This window comes from Chamaea fasciata, unplaced genomic scaffold (genome assembly GCF_029207755.1).
Source record: "Chamaea fasciata isolate MVZ Bird 193981 ecotype frontalis unplaced genomic scaffold, bChaFas1.0.hap1 SCAF_5, whole genome shotgun sequence".
Lineage (NCBI taxonomy): Eukaryota > Metazoa > Chordata > Aves > Passeriformes > Sylviidae > Chamaea > Chamaea fasciata.
Genome location: NW_027094090.1, coordinates 39540743 through 39561012, shown reverse-complemented (window position 1 = coordinate 39561012; position 20270 = coordinate 39540743). Strand labels below are relative to the sequence as shown.

Here is a 20270-nt window from a genome sequence, read left to right as displayed (position 1 = left end):
ACCAAACAAACAAACAAAAAAAACCCCTCTCCTCATTACTGTCTCCGGGCAACCATTTAGAGTACTGAAAACCCCTTTGCTACTGAAAACATCTAGGCTCGTGGTCTTATGGTGTTCCTGTCAGTTCCAGTTCACACAGGCCTTCTCACCTGAGTCTGGTAGGTTGTTCAGGTAAGGGCAGGTGACGTATTTAGAAATATGTGTTACTGCCCATGTTTCATTGTCACTTGTAGCCTGTGTAGTAACATAGTTAGGACACCAGTCTAAGGTGTTACGGGATTAATTGTCTGTCATTCCTTATGATATGTCAGTAGGGACACTCAGATACTCACCTAGGATATGTTTACATTCTCATTTCACTTTGTCAGGAATGCCTTGTCAAGGAAATCTCTGGCTAGCCCTGACTTACTGCACTTTCCCTTCTCCTTACAGGGTGCTCCCAAGGTTGTGTCATCTGGGTTCTGTTAATGAGAAACTAAGTTGGAAGGCACCCTGAAGTGTTAAAGGGATGCTGGGTCTTCAGCACTGCCAGGTTTGACAGATCTGTACCTGGCTCACCTATATGATCCACTGACATTTGTAGTCACAGTGCTTAGGGAACAGCTAGAGAAGTGTGATTTGCTGCTGAAATAGAATATTATGCCGAGGATTGCAAATAGAGGATTAGAAACTTCATCCCTCCTTTCCCTTCAGAAGGATATTTTAAGCATCTGCTTTGTAGGATGTTTGAAATGACTGACAGATGTGTAAGGGGAGAGTTGGCGCACCAAAGATTGGTAGTCTGTTAAAAAGCATGTATCTATGCCTGAATCTACAAAATATTTCAGAAATGTTTGGTAAATAGAGATTAGACATTTTCCATGAGTTTTCTTCAGCGTCTGGGCAGTGGAGGCTTTGTGAGGGACTAGCATTTTTTTATGCTGACAATGACCTATGGGAAATTGAAGCAAAAAGAACCTTTCTGACATTAATGGGAGTAATAATAGTAGTAATAATTCCAGCTACTGGAACAAAGCATATGGAGCTTCATGGGTTGTGGTATGTGGCAGCACTTCTTAGCTGAATTTCATTATCTCTTGTTGCCTTAAAACAAATTTTACAGGGGTTTGTAGGAATAACTGACCGGCTTTATTCTTGATTTTAATTTATATGTGATGTTAGACTTACCTGACTTTTGTTTACCTAGAATTTTTTATTCACTTGACCCTACTCAAATTCTGCTTGTCCAAGGATTTGATATTATTTGCATATCCACAATGTCACATGCATTTTCACTGGAGATTTAGGAACTGACTAGAGGAAGTGTGTGTACTGTACATGCCAGTGCTTGTATATAAGTATAACACTTTTAAGGAATTTAAAAGCACGTGGTAGCAACCATCTCTCAAATGTAAGTTTTACAAATAGAGTAGTGGACAGTGTGATATGTGCTCTAGAGCTGGGGAGCCAAAAAGGCAGAGACCTGGAAAGGACAGCTTTGTATAAATTTAGTCTTTGTAGGGGAAGATTTAAAAATTCTTATTCACAGAGGTCTTGACTGTATAGCTGTTCCAAATTATTGCTGTTTGCCTTTGATTGGCTATGGACTTTAGTGTTCATATCAGTTACAGTCCTGTTAGTATCTGAGAGGTGCAACCTTGCTAACTAAACAGACCTCTTCAGTTCAATATGGTGAGATAGGGTTTCATTGCAGCTCTCATGTTGGCCAGTTATGAGACACAGTTCTAAATGGCAGATGCTTTAATGCCTGTGTCAGAGTCTACAGTGACAAATAGTCACCACTGCACAAACACATTTATTTTACTACAAGACGTTTTCCTGGGGAGGAGGGAGTGCCTATCAGAAGCTGGAGGCCCATTGCACTGTTGCTGGCTGGGACAAGCATTTTCCATGGTTCTGTCCACAAGCAGGGATTTCTTGCAGGAAGAAAGGGAGTAATAATGACAGATGTCTTCTATTTGTGATTAGGCAAAACACAGGGAACACGAAATGTGGCATAAGTAAAAGACACATCACATGTTGTGCAATCACTTGTTGTTGTCACGTTTTCTGTGGTTGCATGAAAGGCTATTTTTACAGTATGTGCTGATTGGTCTGTTTACACTACAGACTGCTGGAAGCGTAAAATGCATTTTCACACCATGTTGTTTCCGAACATGATGACTGTGACACCTAAACCTAGTCTCAGCCCAAAGGGCAATAGTCAAACCATAATTCTGCAAGTGAAAGGAAGAAGAGTGTAAGTGAAGAGCAAGTTCCTGCATCTAGCACAGGCTGATCACATCCCTGCTGTCTATGTACAGAAAAAGAGTTTAGTGCTCAGACTGTGGAAAAATGACAGCTTACTGTTCTGGGCCTCTCAGAAGGGATTTTTGCAGAGCTGTGGACCTTCATGGAAAACTGGTATGACAGTGGCTTGGAAATGGAAGCTGTGGAAATGCACTGAGGGTAAAGAATGCAGAAAATTCTCTCCTTAGCAGTAACATAGGGATTGTTTAAAACAGAAAATCACAAAACCATGAAATGATTATGCCAAATGATTCACTTTCAAAAAGAAAATAGCTGCTCTTTTTGGAAAATATAAGCTATTGGAATGAAGTTATCTGGAAAGAAATTTGCACTGTATTAAATAGCAGTAATGACCTTGAATATTGTATCCTGTTGTTACGGAAACTTGTTGCACAGCTGCAAAACTGTTTTAGGCTGTGAAGGTCACTCAGTTATTCATCTGCGTGACATTTAAGGTACATGGTTATGTACAAGGTTGGTTACCTGTGGTCTGCCACTCCAAGAAATACAGAGCTCTGTACTGTACTCCTTTGTCTCTGTATTCTGTTTGTGTCTCATAATTTCACTTAATAACTTCTGCATGTTTATTTACTAAGATTTCATTTGCTTTGGTATACCTGAAGGCTCAAAAACATGTTATTTAAAGTATCCTGGAATCTAGACGTTTTAACATAGTTTCTTGAATGTGCCCTGGTTATGTGATACAAAGGAAAATATGCAAATTTATTTTTTGAGATTTTTGAAATAAGTAAATGGCTCTGATGACTACTTCTGTACCATGTTAAAACACTATGGTGATGTTCCAAAATCCAAAGCAGTCCAATAGTCCCTCCTAAAAGTGAACATGACATTTCTCAAGGTATGGAAAGAACCTTGGATGAGCTGTTACCCCTCCTTCCCCATGCAGTTCATCTGGCACATACAAAAAAAGACAGGAATGAAAGCAGGATATTATTCAGAGATTCTATCTGACAAAATGGGTCTTACCCTTTTCATTCTAGTCTGATTTCAAAAAAGCCTGTCAAAAACGCTTGAATTTACTTTTTCACTGGACTACTCTGGAAAACATTTCAGAGAAACTGCATAGACTAAAAGATTGCCACATGCCCTCTTGGCTTGCAAAAAATCATCCAAAATAAGGCTTTGCCTGAATTGATGTAAGCATGTGGGTTTTTCGAGAAAGTGTATTGATTGTGTTTTTTGGGGAAATTATTTGAAAATTAAACACTGAGGAAAAAATTAGAACAAGAGACATAATCTACTCTGATTAGATGAACAATCCCTGAAAAAGTTATCTTAAATCTGTTTTTTTCCTGTGTTATATCTATGCTTAGACTCTGAGAAAATAGTGAGGTTTTGTTTTGTTTTGTTTTTGTTTGTTTGCTTTTTGTTTTGGTTTGGTTTTTTTGAAGTGTAAACCAGCTGGCTTATAACAGAATCTGTCAACCTGTAGTGTCATTATTTGTGAACAACATTCATGTATTAGAACAGCCTAATAAAAGTGTATGCCTGGAAGCGTCAGCTTTACAGTTATTGCTTTGAAGTATTATTGGCTACTCTAATAACTAAGAAATAGAATGTACTTAAATTATTGTGCACTAGCAGTTCCTAAATAAACTCCTCTTGATCAATAATAAATTAATTCTATTTTGATAGGTTCATACCTAATGGCCTAGTCATGCTCTGTTCAATGGGAGCTGCTGAGTGCTTTGGACTTCTAAAAAGCCCACTGTATAAGTGAGATGAGATTCCATCTTTTATCTCTTTTAAGCTGTGAACTCCATCCTGCACAATATGCAGCCTTCAAGGACCTTGTGGCAAAGAAACTGACATTATGAGGAGCCTTAGAGACACTTTTTCTAAAGTTTTTTCCAAGGAAATCACTTTTTATTAAAACAAGAGAATTAGAAATCAGCATCCAAGGTTTCAATGTCATTAATGAAGAATTACCAAGAAAGACTGCCAATGAATTAATAAATAGTTAATTAGTTGAAATTTTGTTTGGAGAAGAGAGAACCCTGAAGGTTCTGGATCTCTAGGATCGCTTCATTTGGATCCAAAAGTCATGTCAATTTACAGAAAGACTTTATATAGATACACAAACACACACACACACACACACACACACACACATATATATATATATATATATATAGTCTTGATCCAGCTGATTCTAGTCTTGAGTATTTCATGGAGTAAGGAGTTATTAAATGATCACACAATTGGCACCATCTGTACAAACTGTATTGTTATACTGGCTGAAAAGTAGTGTGTGAGCGCACTCAAGCAGCATCAATGCCTCATGGGTGCTGATACTTAGCTGTCTTTCCAGGCAGAGGATGTGTCTTTGCTGAAGTTGATTTTATACAGGCAGCAGCAACAGTTTACAAACAATAGAGAATCTGCAGAGGCTTAGATTATCACCTCTCATTGTGGAGCTTTCTCAGTCAAGCATCTCGAATTTGGTATTTCCATGGTCCCAGGAATTTTGTGACACTTCACATAAAATATTTTCCAGAATTCCAGCTGTTCAGTACTGTATTTATGTCCTGATTTAGTTAACAGTGAACTTGCTTAGAATTTTTTGGGACTTCTAAGCTGTTTGTGAAGTCGTGTATCTGAAGTAAGAGGAGAAAATACAAGACTAGAAAAAACAATGTAACTTTCTTGAGACATATGGTATTCTCTGACAGAAGATAAATTTGTGCTCACAATGTCCCTGAACTGAAATTCAGGCAAGATTTTTACAATCAGTAGAGAAACTGCCTGATGTGATCAAATAATTCTTTTTTTTTCTGACCAACATGAGCTATCTAATAAAGAAGAAATTACAGCTGGGTTTTTATTTCTGAAAAAAGTCACTGAGTCACCTTAGTTATAGCACATTCAAGAACTGCATGCATGTACAGAACAATAGTCATGCCTGTGACTCAAACTGACGTATATAGAGAGTTGTAAATGAGGCTAAAGTTAGTCAAACTTCTTGATGTGACTTTTCTAGTGCCCCAAAAATTCTGAGTAAGCCATGATCTAGAATGATCTTATCAACTGTACCAGGTTCTTGGAAGGAATTAGCTTTCTGATTGTGATAGCTTTTGGTTTTAAGTACTTTGAGAATATTTTAATCAAAAATACCTGGGGTAGAAATGTGAATTATTTGTGATTTATTTGCAACTTTATCATAACTGATAACAGAATTTATTTTCATTTGAAGAGTTCAAGTTAGACCAACAGCTTTTTCACTTGAGCTGTCAGTGCACACTGCTGATCTCAAGAAACAGTCATGCTGAACTGTGGTGAAGACAAGAAATGCATAACAGATATTTCTGAAAGAGATTGCATGATAAGACTTGTTAAGTTCTCATTGTATATCATTTCTTGAGTAGTTTACTGCCATTGGTTCAGCACGGTGGCAATCCTAGGTCAGATATTCATGATCTTAACTTTGCTGTACCTGAGTAAATGCAGTACTAGGAAGAACAGATTGGATTCATCTCAGCCATCCTTACATTCCTTTTTCCATAAGAAAATAAGAACTAATTAATTTTTCCATAATTTCATAAGAATTAATCCATGATAGCAACTATTGACCTGAACCAAATGGCTTCCTTTAACAATATGACACAGACATCACACCAGTCAGGTATAGTCTGTGTCTACCATCTACATACTTGCTCTTGGACACAGTGAGCCTAGAGAAATAATTAATGGATAAGTGTTGACTCTTCCAACTTTCTGTGTTACAGAGCACATCCTTGCCTACTTTGTCAGTATCTGTTTACAGACCTGTTGCCCATCAATTTATCTAATCCCTTTCTGAACATCCCAAAAGTGTCTCACCTCCCAAAGTATTTTTTGCAATTACTTACAACTGATAGGGATTGCAGGATCAAGTCCCAAAGGACAAGCCAGCCAAGGGAAATCTAGATAGATAATCCTTCTTGGACTAACCATGAGAAGGGTCTCAGAGCTGCCAAGAGACATGAGGCAGTGCGTAGGTTAGCACATGCCAATTAGCCCTAATGCCATCAAGGGCCTGATTCCACATAGGATTTATGTGCCTGTGCCCCAATTTGAGTGCCTAAATTCACGTGTACTTTCAGGCCTTGCTGCTGCAAGACCTTAGAGATGTCTGGAAAGGAATATGTGCTGCATTTTTCATCAGTAAATTTCCAGAGGTATCTAAACACGATCTGGATGTATGCAGGAATTACTCACTGTTGGCTTGGCAGAGCGGCTAGGGGCATTATTTTTCATGTGCTGACATATTGACAGGACCTAGAACAGATGGAGTCAGAATACATTTTCTAGATTGAACCTCAAACACAGCTTAGCAAAGGGCATTTTGTGTGGCAGTTCAGGACTTACTTGTCATTCTTGATGAGACTGTAACTGCCTCTTAGTGAAGCCACAAGATAAATGGCCATCTTGACATACCAAGGCCCTGAGTAACCTGATCAAACTGTGAAGTTGGACCTGGGTTAGATGACCTCCACAGGTCCTTTCCAGCCTAAATTACTCGAATGCTCTGTTCTAAAGCTGAGGAAGAGCAGTCGTAAACAACACAGGAAAAGAAGGCTGGGAAAGAAAGGATAGCATAGACATGTTAGGACAGAATCAGGAAGGCAAGGGACAAATCAAGAAATCAATATCAAAACTCATAAAAATGTAGAAGAAACTTCTATTAAGATCTGAAATATCAAGAGAACAAAGTGGACCTCAACAGAGAGAAAGCCATTAACAGATGATGCTGTGCTTAATGTCTCTGTCAATTCAAAATGCAATTAAAGTGCAATTTGCTGGTTAACACAATTATTAGCATTAATAACAAAAGTAGAAAGAGTCAGGACAGGACAGAAAAACCAAGAGGTAAAATTATTAGATTAACTTACATGTTAAAACTGGTTTGGCCTCAGTGTAATTAGAGAATTGCCTGAAATTATCTTTGCCATTTTCTGATGTCTTTGAGAACAACTGGTGGATGAGTGAACTTGCAGAGTAAAGATGGGCAAATGTAAAGCAGAAACAGAAGGAATGGGACTTATAGATGAGGAGTTCAGCCTAAGTTTCTGTGAAAATATTGGAAAATTATACAATATTTGTGTACACCTGTAAGAATACAAAGGGGTGAATAATGCCAACATGGAGTAGTTTTCTTCCTGTTAAAAAATCTTCAAGACTAAGCTGTGCCAAATCAGTTTTTTTTGTCCTGCCATGATAGGTGCTATGGAATAAGCAGAAATATGACAGAATATAAGGAGAATGAGCAGAAAACACTTACTTGATTTAAATGAAGTTTTTTCTACATTTTCACATGCCATCCTCATATGAACACTATGAAAATGAAGACTATAAAATGAAATTCATACGCATATTCAACTCCTTGCAAACTCATCAAAGCAGAACTCTTAAATGAGGGGCTTCCCAGGGTTCTGCTCTAGGAACTTCGGTTTTAATTAATAACTCATCTGGTTGAATTGAAAATATACTCATCAAGTTTGCAGATATCTGAACTGAAAATATGCTCATCAAGTTTGCAGATATCACAGAGACATCTTGAATTATCACCTTTTGAAAGACTTGTGTAGATTTCAAATTGTTGATGACCTCAATTAGATGAGGACAAGAGCACAAATGAGCACTTCAGGGAGGCAGATCACTGCAGAAATATAAACTGAGTACCCGGCTAGGTGGTAATTCTACAGAAGAAGGAAACTGATAGTTACACTGAGTTGTAAGGTTAACATATATCGTGCTGTTCAGAAAAGAACCCCACACATCCCACTAGCACATACAAACAGGACAAGAGGCACATGAGGTAGTTCTTCCCTCCTGTTCCAGGCTGGGAAGACTTAGCTGCAATTCCATGTCCATTTTCAGGGACTGCACTGCATCTCAAAACTGATACAGCTGGTACAACTATTGAAAGCACAGAATGGGAAGACAAAATTCTAACAAGAATGATGAGGTGCTTGGAAACATTGTGTAAATGTTGAATGAATGTGGTGATAAAGGGAATAGAAAAGTCAAGGGAAAGTGCTGGCAGTGATCAAGCAAATAGTAAAGACTGCTGCAAAGAGGAACAGACTAAACTGATGCTGCTGTTTATGTGGATGGAAACAAATAGATGCAATTAGGTATAGCAAGGCAAATTCATGTCGGTGTTCTGACAGAAAGAAAAACCCAGATAGGTGAGCTGCAGAGAAGCAACAAATCAACTTCTGCTAGAAGTGATGCTTCTTTCAAGCAAAATATGCAGACTACAGGAAAATGAGATTCCTTTTTTTGCCCTATTTTGCTATGAAATATGTTATGATTGTTCCTTATTATGAAGAATTCTGCTTTTTTGGGGATCACTGAGAAGCATTAAAGGTAGAAGAAGAAAAGCAGTCAACGTATCAATGCTCTTGCAAGGAGGGAGAAGATCCAGCCAGGCTCCTGTAATTTTATTACTGTACTTCGGGTTTTGAAAAGCTGCCTTCCACATTTCAGGTAAGAGCCTGCCCCCCTCAGGGTACATCCCTTTCTGAAGGAATATCTGAATATTCTTGAAAATGGCACTACTGGGATAAGACAGATAATGCGTGTGTGATTCCCTGGTGCAATGATTCCCTGAGATGTGATAAACTAGGATAAACAGTTCCCTGTTCTGAATCAAGAAGAGGATGAAAGTAAATCAGTGTATTATTTGAGTGCTTAAAATAAAAGCCTACTGGTTTAATTCTGGACTTTTTTTAGAAGAGGAAATCAGAATTGGCAATTCCAACTGAATTAGCTAACAAGTTTTACCTACATCATCAGTCCTTTTTTTTTTTCCCCCTAAGTCTCATTCCTGATTTCTGAGAATGACTTTCTTAAGTTGCTAGTTTTCTATGTGCTTTGAGCACTTACCTGTCAGCTAAGGATTCTGCCCAGGAGTTAAGGACTGTAACATTTAAATGTTCTTGAAATTCTCTAACACAATCCAACTCCTATTTTATGTCCTGGCTCCTTTATTAATACCTTTCTTTTTGACCTTCAGAGAAATAAAAGAAGAGAAAAAAAAAAACTCCATGGAATATGAAGCAAATTGTAATCTGCCTGGTCTGTATACTGAAAACTTCCTGTGCCCAAGAGCCTGTACCAAGTTTCTGGTACACAGAGAAGCGGGAGAAGAACGCTCATTTGGAAAGGCTGGAATGCAGGAGATTGCTTTGGTTGTCCTGTGAGCTCACTGCTTCATTGTGGAACATGACTGGGCTGAGTGCCTGGGCTATTCTGATGCTGTTGGCCTCAACAGCTTCCCCTGACTCACTTCCTCCCTAAGGCAGGATTTGGATTACCCAGCAATACCAGCAGACCCTCACTGCCAGTCATGTGCTGTGTCTTTGGCATGGAACTTTATTTGAATTCTGTGTGACCTGTGTGCAGCACAAGGCTAGGCTCTGCTGAAATACAGAGCCTAAAATTATTCTTGCAGTCCTTTTCCAGAAAGAAAAGGACTGCAAGAATAATTTACATACATAGTTCTTCTACAGTATATACTGAATAGTATATACTGTACATAGTTCTTCTACAGTATATACTGAATTGATTTCCTAAATGTGATTGAAAATACCGTATAAAGATTACAAAGACTTGTTTTAAAATAGAAATTACAATAGAAAACCTAATTCAATTTGATTTGTGTTCTCTTAGAAATTACACCATAAAGTCTTGCCACAGATTTACATATTTGAAAGGTGAACTTTTTATCCAAGTTCATCAAAATGCTGAACTCTGATTTTTATTTGGAATTTCTTTCTCAGGAAGAAGCAAAACACATCATATGATGCTGGATATAAATGGAATGTAGTATTTCTGTGTTTAATTAATATAGTATTCTTTTCTCCTAAGCATTTTAATACACATATTTCAAGCACATCATTCAATGTACTTTTGCTAAGCACAAGGTTCTTTTCATATGGATATTGGCTCAATTAACATGTTTTTTTCAAGCTCATGTCTAAGTTTTAAATCCTTCTGGAACTGACACCAGCTGTTCATTTTGACACCTTTTTGGTAGTTTTACCTCAATGGAAACTTTCTCCCTCTTTCAGCTGTTGGAGAAATTTTGTTTCACAAAGTCTGCTTAAAGACACTGCTGGACATTCTTCCTGGTTTTGGAGAACCAGATAATATGACAGCCCGAAGTTTATTTTGAAAATCAGAATCAATTACATCTGCAGATTCAAGGCTTAATAGTCACAAAACAAGCTAGTCACACCTGACATGATTGATTTAAATGTGTTTTTAATTTCAAGAGCTTGAGTAGGTGTTTGTGCATGCATATCTAATAAAGGATTTGTGGATATGCTATATCGTAACAATGATCACAAGCTAGAAAAAGTGATCTTCAGTTAATGTAATTTTTGTCATTCTTCTAGTATTCCAGACACAGAGCTGGGAGATTTTTTCCCAAAGAATGAAAAAAAAAAGAAGTTGCCTTGGCTGACAACAACCTGCTGTACTCCTGAAGTGCTGATTTGGAATCTTTCCAGAAAAATGAAGTTAGTTCTATGCAAAATCTCCCTTAGCTAATGCCCTTCATCTTGAGAGCCACTGCCTACCACAGGTTCTTCCTTGTCAGGACAAGAGACCTGAAGGGATGACAAAAGCTAAAAGAAGCATGAGCATTGTGTTGCAGTGATGCCACTGCCATCCATAGTGTCTCTTGACAATCTTCTAGCCATTTGTTTGGTTTGGGATGGAGAAGGAATTTATTACTAAAGTGGTATTTTTAGATGTAACAGAAGGTGCACAAAGACATTTTGGGAGAAAATGGTTTGCCCCAGAGCTTTCAAACACATATACATGGGACACATAAGTGTTAGGAGAAATGGTTTGACAGGTATTTTTGATACAGAAATTAAGAGATCTGTTTCAGACATGCAAAGTCCACAAAATCTTAGAATTAAGAATAGATTTTCTCCCACATTAGCAGAGGAACATCTTCATTTGACTAGCACTGGTAGTGATGCCAGGGATCCCTTCTGGTTTCATAGAGACTACACCGGTATGCAGGAGGGGAATGTTTGTCTTATTAAATTTTGACAGAATTAATATAGCTGATGTGTTAATCATCATTAACCAGCAACTTGATATGTCCCCAAAACCTGCTTAGGAGTGCCAGAATAGGATAATAGAAACTGGAAGGGCAAAAAGAATGAAAAAATCAGGAAGTGATTAATGTATCTGCCTTCATGAGCATTCAGTCACACTCTTGGTGTACAGGATATTTAGTAGATATGTGTTCCTACAATATTGGCCCCATCACAGGCTGTAGGAGTATTTTTTAGGAATTATAATAATCTGGCCATTATTATAGAACATTTTTTATCAAAGAATCCTCCTAGTGGCTGTTTTATCAGGACAGCTCACTATTTTCCTAAGACAACCTGTAACTATTTAAAAGCCCATCTCCAAATCCCCACTTTGAAAAAGAAAAAAAAAGATATAAAGGACAGAAAAGTGTCAGAATTTAAGTGTACTTTAATTGCAAACTATGAAGAAGACACTGAATCTTTATATGTTAAAAGCAATATTAAAACCAGTTAAAAAAGAGGTTTGCTCCTTGTTGTCCTAAGCAGCCAAGATGGGTGGCTGACAATGATGACAATGACCTGAATCTTCTTGTTTATCCTTAGCAGAGAAAGGTTCAGATAAAACTCCTACATATAATCATCAGACAGCTTTGAGAACTTTTTCTGGACCCCCTGAACGGGACAGTGCATTGTCAGATAACTATCTTGTTCTTGGAGTAGGATTACATGCTAGGCAGCCACTCTCCTCAGGTCAATTCCTTGCCCAGGCCTGGGGTGCAGTATTGTGTCAGTGCAGCTCAGTAAAGAATTCTGTGCACAGTATGCAAGCCCAGATTCACACTCTGTGTATTTTCTCTGTAATACTGACTGAGAATTACTAGAATTCTGTAAGAAAAAGAATTAGATGGAGCTATTGTGAATCCAGACAGAAGGCAAATGAAAAGGCACAGTTCTGTGACTGCTTTATTCTGGATTCTGAGGAAGGGATTACCAATACAGGAATCAAATTAAAAGTGAATTAATGTTATTTTTTAAATGAGTATTATTCCCAACTGGTGAGCACATACAGATAGCAGACTGAAGGGAAGAGAGGGACATACATGTTTAATTAGTTTTATGCTTGTGCCTCCACCAGTGGAATAAAATCTTCCTTGGCTATATACTGTCTGTCCATGTTCTAAACTTGTGGTGTTCAAGTATTTGCTTCTGTAGTTACAATTACTGAAAGAATTCACTAAATAGAGTCCTTTGGTTCCTAGCACTAAGCTGAATCACAAAGGGTGTTACCAGCTGTCCTAAGAGGTGTTACCTGCATCTGTATTTTCCAAGTAAACCAGGGATATTTTATGGTAAAGCTTATTTAAGTTCATTCCTGCATGGATGGCAAGAGTTCCCTGCACCACACATTACTCAGCTCAAAGGTTGTTATATTGTCCCAAATAAGTTCCAGGACACACCCCTGCTCAGCAGGCTTCACGGAATGCAACTGTGAATGGTACAGCTTTAGCTGCATATTAGGTTTCCAGTATCCAAGTATTCTTTTTATATCATTCAGAACTCCATCTCCTCCAAAATATTTTGGAAACATCCTTGTAGAACTTCCCCCAGCTCTCACAGTATTGACTGTAAGGAGTACTGGAACGGTTTATTCATGATTACAGCGGATAGCTGGGTGCAGCTGTCATCCTACAAAAAGATCACCCTGGTAACACCAATCAACAAGCAGAGTAAGATGATCCAAATATATCTGAAACCTTTTAAATGTTGTCTTTCAACTGAAATACAGACTCGCAACTTCATTGCAAGCTGCCTGATGATGTGGGATCTATGAAATTTGTCATACACTCTTTCTCAGTGGTGAAAACCCATTGATTTTCAGTTTTGTTTACACAGAATCTGAGAAAGGGCCTACATGATAAGGGAGCTGTGAGAAGAAACAATTAAAATAAGTAATTAGTTCAGCATTGTTTGGGAAAAGTTATTGGGAAAAGAGAATCTCCATGTAAAATATCAAACACTGAATCCATCCTGCTTTATTCAGCTCACACTGAACAATGGCTAAAATTTATATACTAAAATTTATACCAGAATTTATTATGGCACTAAGGGGAACTTCTGGATAGGAAGTCAGCTTACCCTAACAATTGTATATGGGGCTGGTGCTGCAAAGACGTGCCACTGGTAACATAGCCCAGCTCTGGAACCACAGAAATAGCTTTGCACTTGCCTGGTAAGCATAGCCACAGAGAGGACAGGGCAGAGAATGCATCGAACAGGAGTCAGAGCAAAAATATGGCTGATATTCCATGATGCCATTTGGAAATCAACTCATAGGAAAGAGACAGAGAGAAGTTTTGCAGTGAGACTGCTACACACCTGTAAGGCCACTGCCTGCAGATTATGCCTGCAGTGTTGGAATTCAGATGAGCCATATTACTGTTTGCAATTCCCTCTAATACAGTCACTTACAGATAAGAAACACAACATTAGAAGAGAAGAGAAGAAAACATGGAGAGCCATGTTGGGAGGACTTGGGGTTTTTTGGCACCATGCATAGAGTGGTGACACAACAGTCACAGAGAAATGGTTGAAACAGAGCACCATCTTTCAGCACATTTTCTCTGACTCATTTCCTTAAAATCAAAACCAACAAAGATGTTCAGTGCTTTGTGTCTGTGGTTTCCAGCTACAGTCTACTGTATTCAATACATTGCAGATTTTGCAGCACTGAATAGGCACATAACTTGGTTGTAAAACAAACCTGAATTCATTATTACCATGTGAATATCCTCTAAGCCAGGGGCTGATTAAATACTTTTTAGATGTCTTAAAAGAAAAATTATTTTGGATCTATTTTTACTGTATATTTTCATTGACAGAAATGATCTTTTGTTATGCTTAACACATATGTAACCCTTTGAAACAGGTATACTTCTCAAATATTATTTTAACCTGCTGTCAAAACATTTTCAGAAAAAAATCTCCTCTGTTCACAGCCTTCACAGGGCTTTGTATCCTGAACCTCAGCAAATTCATATCCACATCTAGTTTGCTTTTCAGTTGCTGGATGCAACCAAGAAAGCTCCCTGTCATGCTACCTTAGTATGAAATATGATCAACTCATTGCTCTTTGCTGCTTTTTCTTAGTAACTGCTTAAGATCATACTCTGTATTGCAGCAATATATAGATGGTACTACACAAACTAATTCACATTATTAAAATTTCACGTAATGTTAAGAAATTAAATTACTGAATAGCTCCATATATGCAGTAAAATCAAAATTGAACCCACATTTTTTTTTAATCAACTCTTTTAACAGTATAAGAAGTGCTTTAAATTCAACACGACCTTAATGTTCTGCTGTCTTTTTGTTACCTTTGTGAACAGAACAAGTCAGTGTTTTAAGTGCACTGACAGTAGTCTCTTGTAAGGATGTCCAGCAGAACTGGCTATAAATATATATCTATATCTATCTATCTATCTATATATATATACTGCTTCTTCTCTGTACAGAGATATATCAGTCTCTAGAAATTTCCCAGATAATTTAATTCCCATTGTGACCTAATTTCAATAATCCTGTAGAATTTCTAAATTTTTCTCCAATTTTTATTCATTCCATTTCTAATTTTGGCAGAGTGCGCTCTTGCTATATTAGTAGTGCCAAGAATTTGTAGAAAATTGAGGGGTGGCATTAAAAATGAATGGACGGCCTGTTCCATATATATAAATACATTCTTAAAATAGCAATTGGACAAATTCTGCTTGACTCCAGCTCTGCAGTGCTGTCAGTAGCACCACCATAGGTGCCATTTCATAAGGGAAGGAGGGATGGGAGACAAGAGACTATGTGGAAATGCTTCCTTCATCACTGAACTGAGGTCTGGCGGAATTTCTTGATATATGGGCACTTCCGTATCCTTGTAAAGCATTGGCAGACACACAGGAAGGTTCAAACTAGCTTCTGTATTTGTACTAAAAGCCAGTACTTGGAAAGAATTGCTTGGAGATACTTCTTTCCCTGACCATGTACCGTATGAGTTGTGGCCAGTTTAGGCTGAATATCGTCTTTTACCCTGGAGACAATACAAAATGGGTCAAGGTGGCATATATCAGATTGCTTATGTCAAATTGTACAGTAAAGTACTTGAATTACTTTTTATAGAGAAAAATAACTTGAATTCCTTTTTATAGTGACATTTTCTAGTCTCTTACTAAGTTGTCAGGCAAGCAGGTTACTGACTGCAGTGTAACCTGCAGTGTATTTGTAAGCAGGTCCCCTAAAGGAGAGTATAGAATCTTCACCATTAAGTATTTTATAAAAGCTGGAGAACACTTGAGCATGTTTAAAACTTCTGAAATTCATCTCTAAGTCACATAAGGCTTAGCTTTTTCCTCCAGATATTCCACCATTGTGGATATAAGTCAATACAAGATTATGACTCTGTAATGTCAGTTTATCACAGTGCTCCCTGTACTGCTACCAAGTACAACCACAAATCACGAAAAACATCTGTAAGTCCCTATAAGCAATTTGTCAGAATACTTTAAAGTGCATGTATAATAAATGAAGAACACATGTTTCATAGGAACCAAATGAAACTAGAGCTGTACCGAATGCTTTGCCAGAGACTTGAACAGCTGTGGACATCACCTCTCTCTCCCCCTACCAAGCTTTAAAAGGCATTGTTTTCTTTTTAGCCTGACAGGTGATGTTTACAATACCATTGATCTTCCTAAAGGACAGATTGCCTAAATATTTCTGTAGACCACTTATACCTCCTTAAAGGTTATCTTTTGATTTTCATTTTAGGTATTTGGCACTTTCTACAAAATTACAAAGGGTCTTCACTGTACCATCCTTGCCAGTTTTTAGAAACACCATAATTTAATTCTGAAAAAGCACTACATTACCTTCAGGATAGCATTTTCTGTCTGGAAGCTACAGTGAAGAAATGGAAATTTTTGTTCATTGGCTATTCTGTCCAGAGTGTGCACACACAAAAACAGCCCCTCACACACGTATTTCAAGATTCTAAAGGGTTTTGTCTGACTTTCCTGAGCTTGATACCTCAACAAGACGGCTTGAATTTCTTCTGTCTAAACACAATATAAAATGGCAGTTCCAAAGTCTCTTTACTCTTATGTTTTGGATCTCAAATTAAGGTCACAGCTTTATTGTTATTCAGAATGATGATATATTTCTTTACCTGAGAAAAACTTAGCAGCCCTTCCACCCAATAAAATCAATTGAATACTGTCATTTCCATGTAAAACCAGGGTACACAGTTTCATCATCTCTCTAGTCTTCCTACTCTACTAATATTTGCTTTTATTCTCAGATAAAAACTTCCTGCTTCTCTCATTCCTGTTTCAGAGCTATTTCCAATAATAATAATAATAACAATAATAATAATCATCATCATCATCATCAACAGCATCATCATCAGGAGTGGAAGACGTTTTCTTTTATTAAACCTCTAGATGTTAGCTCCCATAATTTTCAGTGTCTGCAGTGATTTGCCAAACCTGAGGAAGGTGCAAAAGCTTTTTTGCTTGACAACTGTGTTATAAAATACATTGATATTAAATTTTGAGCAACCTTTCAAAATGCTGAAGAATGTTGTATTCAAGAAAGGTAAATGAATGCTAAACATTCTATTATATAAGTAAATCTAGCATTCATTATAACAGGGTGTAGATTTATAGTTTTACTTTGTTTTATCTGCTTGAAAAAGTAGCAGGAATGTAAAACAGTTTTTTCTGCACTGAACATATGCAATCATCATTATGTATTTAAAAAACCCCAACCTGCTGATTATAAAATAGTTTAAATAGCCCCAAGTGTCCCTGAAGAGCTACTGTGTGCTGTGTAAAAGCTGAATAATCCTCCCCATGTCAGAAGGTGACTCTTCAGCTGTTCAGGATCATGAGCTGATGTACTACCACTTGTTAAAAAAATATTCAAAACACAAGAATATAGAAGGTAAAGATCATTGTGATGGTCTTGGAATTATTCTGCAAGAACTGACAACATTGAAGCCAATCTATCAAGAATGAGTAAAGAAACTTTAGCTTTTACTTACAATCAAAACACACAGAACACAGCAAATTCACACCAAAATAGGTTCAATGGAAATATGAATTTTTACATCCTATTTGGCTCATTTTTTCTTTTACAAAGATAGTTTGGAAAAAAGCAATGTATTCAAATACACTTTAAATACTTTCTGAATGCACTATTTATATAATTTCAGAAGTGCAGTCTGTGCAAAAGTACTCCAAACCTTTATTGCTTGGTGTTCTGAATAAAATATTTTAACTTATTTGTGAAGGCACATTGATAGAAGAAAAGATGTCTCAATCATCTGTGTTTCCTTTAATCAACAAAATAGGGGAATTCACTTTGGCCCCTGTGCTTAGAAAAATATGACTGCTTCTCAAAATCTCCTTTTCTGCAATATTTACTCCGAGTATTTACATGGTTGTTTCTTCCCATTCAAGCTCCACATCACCTGCAGAAGAAAAAGATACATTAAATTAACCTGCCTTGTAAACAAATAGTAACTAATGGCAGATAACTGTTTTTCACTGAATTTAAAAGATCTTGCATGGAAAAAAGTGGGGAAAGCTTGAGCAATGACCATTACTGTGAGGGGGAAGAAAGAGCAGTAAAAGGCTAGGTATTTATACTTTTGAAGCAAAAAATGTCAAAGGACTTTTTTTCTGCTTCTTAGTCTACACAAGTCATTGCACCTGCTGTGAAAAAATAACTTTGACACAATCTGTATCTCCTTACCTTCCATGGCATCCAGGGAATCCATCTTTTGCAGTGCTGAATAATTTACAAAACATAAGGGTTGACTACTTCCCTTGGTTGTTAACAGATCCAATACACATTGATGTAAAAATATATATTGTGCCTGTAAGATGTGAATTTAAAGATGCTTGATTAAAAGAAAAATGTACTTGTAATACCAAAAACAACTTTTTCATTTTTCTGTAACATCTAGAAAATCTCAAAGTAACTGCAGTTTAAATCAGCAATCTCAGTACTTCGGTGACCATATCATATATGCCTGATCTGATTTAAATTATTATGAAATGTAATGCTTTAAATTTGTCAAAACATATTAGTCCTTATGAACAATAAGATATATGAAATTAGACTAACCATTACTGAGATTAATAGACTACTCCACAATTTTCTGTGAATGTTTGTTCTCTGAAAAGACACTTTGCCATGAGATGCAGACTGAAGAAACTGAACCACATGACTGTAATGTCTAGATAAGAAAATTTTCCTCTATCTACCATAGAGAAAACCAGCAGAAGTTCAAGTAAATCTAAACCTATATATTCTAGAAGCTTGCACCAGTGCTAGGAGCAAATTAACCCAGTATTTTGAGCAATACTTCTCGAGCAGTAGCCTCATTTTTAACAAATGATAGAAAGAGTGGGCAACTCAAGTTAATTTGACGCATTCAAGGACATCAAGTATGAAAAGAGGGAAACAAAATAAGGCAATGTAAGAATGAAATAAAGGAATGAAAACAGATAGAAATATAATAAATAAATCAAGCATATATTCACATAGGAGAAATATTGAATATGTGGATGCAGAAAATGAGCCAGGTGCATTCAGATTGGAAGAGACCTCATGAGACCACCTGGTGCAACTACCCACTACTCAAGCTGGGTCAGCTAGAATATGTTGCCCAGAACCTTGTCAAAATGGATTTGGAGTATCTGCGCCAAAATCATACTCTTATCCTTGACCTTTGCACAGGTAAAAAAAATATTTATGTAATTTTTTGGCTCAGAAATTGCTATTTTGTTTCAGAACTGCCATCAATTTGCAATACAAGTGTCTCAGATGTATGAGAGAAATTTGCTTACGTGGATAAGTTTTACTGTCACAGCTCCAGAACTGTGGGTACATAAAGCAGCTTTTCAGAGGCCCCCTGAAGCCTCCAGCACCATTACACTTTTCAGTAACTTTCTTACTGAAATAATAGCATGACATTACTTCAAACTAGCCCTTGTACTTGGCAAGAAAAGCTTTGATATGTCTTCTGAACAAACATGGATTTCTAGAATGAAGGTCTTAAATCTCAGTGGAGTTTAGATTGGTTATTCCAGTTCAGAATACAGGCTCTGAAAGCTCTGTAATCTCTTGCACTCATGCAGCTACATCTGAGAATGTAGCAATGGAAACATTTCTGGGTTTGCCAGGGGAGAGTGAAGCAGGCCACCTGGGAAATTTATGTGTAACTAGTTATTTTCCGAGTTAGAATCAATGAAAATCTTAACTATTCTTATCCATTGGTTACAGTAACAGATTATGCTTCTGTTAGCAAAAAGGGACGTTGTTTTGAAGCTATAAACAAGCAAAATACAAGTCTGAGAGAAATCAGCTTTTATTTATTTTACTCCTAGCTCTTACAGACAGTTTGATTGAGGGATTTCTATACTGAGTTCTGGGAGGGAATTGCTCCTCTCTTTTATATGTTCTGTGCCGATCACATAAAATCTGATTACTAGGCAACTCAACAGTGCTTTATAACAGAACTCTCAGAATAGCTTGACTTTTGAATCCACCATAAAACTTTACAAGATTGATTCCCTTTGGGCAAATTTTGTTGCTGATCCGACTTTTGTAATCTTGCAAATATGAGCTAGGACCTGGACAGAGAAAGGGCTATCTCAGAATTTTGCAGCTAGCATACAGATGGATACTTGATTTGTTAGGAAGCCTGAACTCTGACACCATCATCTTGTATTGCATTTTGGCACACCTTTTCCTAGCCCCTGCCAAAATATTCAAACAAAGAGATACACAAAAATGATGTATATTTTAAAAACATACAATAATATTATCAAATGTCTCACTGTTTTAAGATTTTATTTTGGGAGT

General features: G+C 37.1%; 1 protein-coding gene across 1 annotated transcript in view; it reads right to left on the bottom strand.

Annotated features, from left to right (window-relative positions):
- Positions 1-16804: 16804 nt before the first annotated feature.
- PTPRQ (protein tyrosine phosphatase receptor type Q) overlaps positions 16805-20270 on the bottom strand; it is a 125683-nt gene continuing 122217 nt past the window's right edge. The window contains exons 62-63 of the mRNA XM_066183309.1: positions 18153-18276; positions 16805-17868 (exon numbers count right to left, since the gene is read on the bottom strand). Of these exons, the coding sequence (XP_066039406.1) occupies positions 17831-17868; positions 18153-18276 (162 nt within the window). The 3' untranslated portion in view covers positions 16805-17830. The remainder of the gene's footprint in view (positions 17869-18152; positions 18277-20270) is intronic.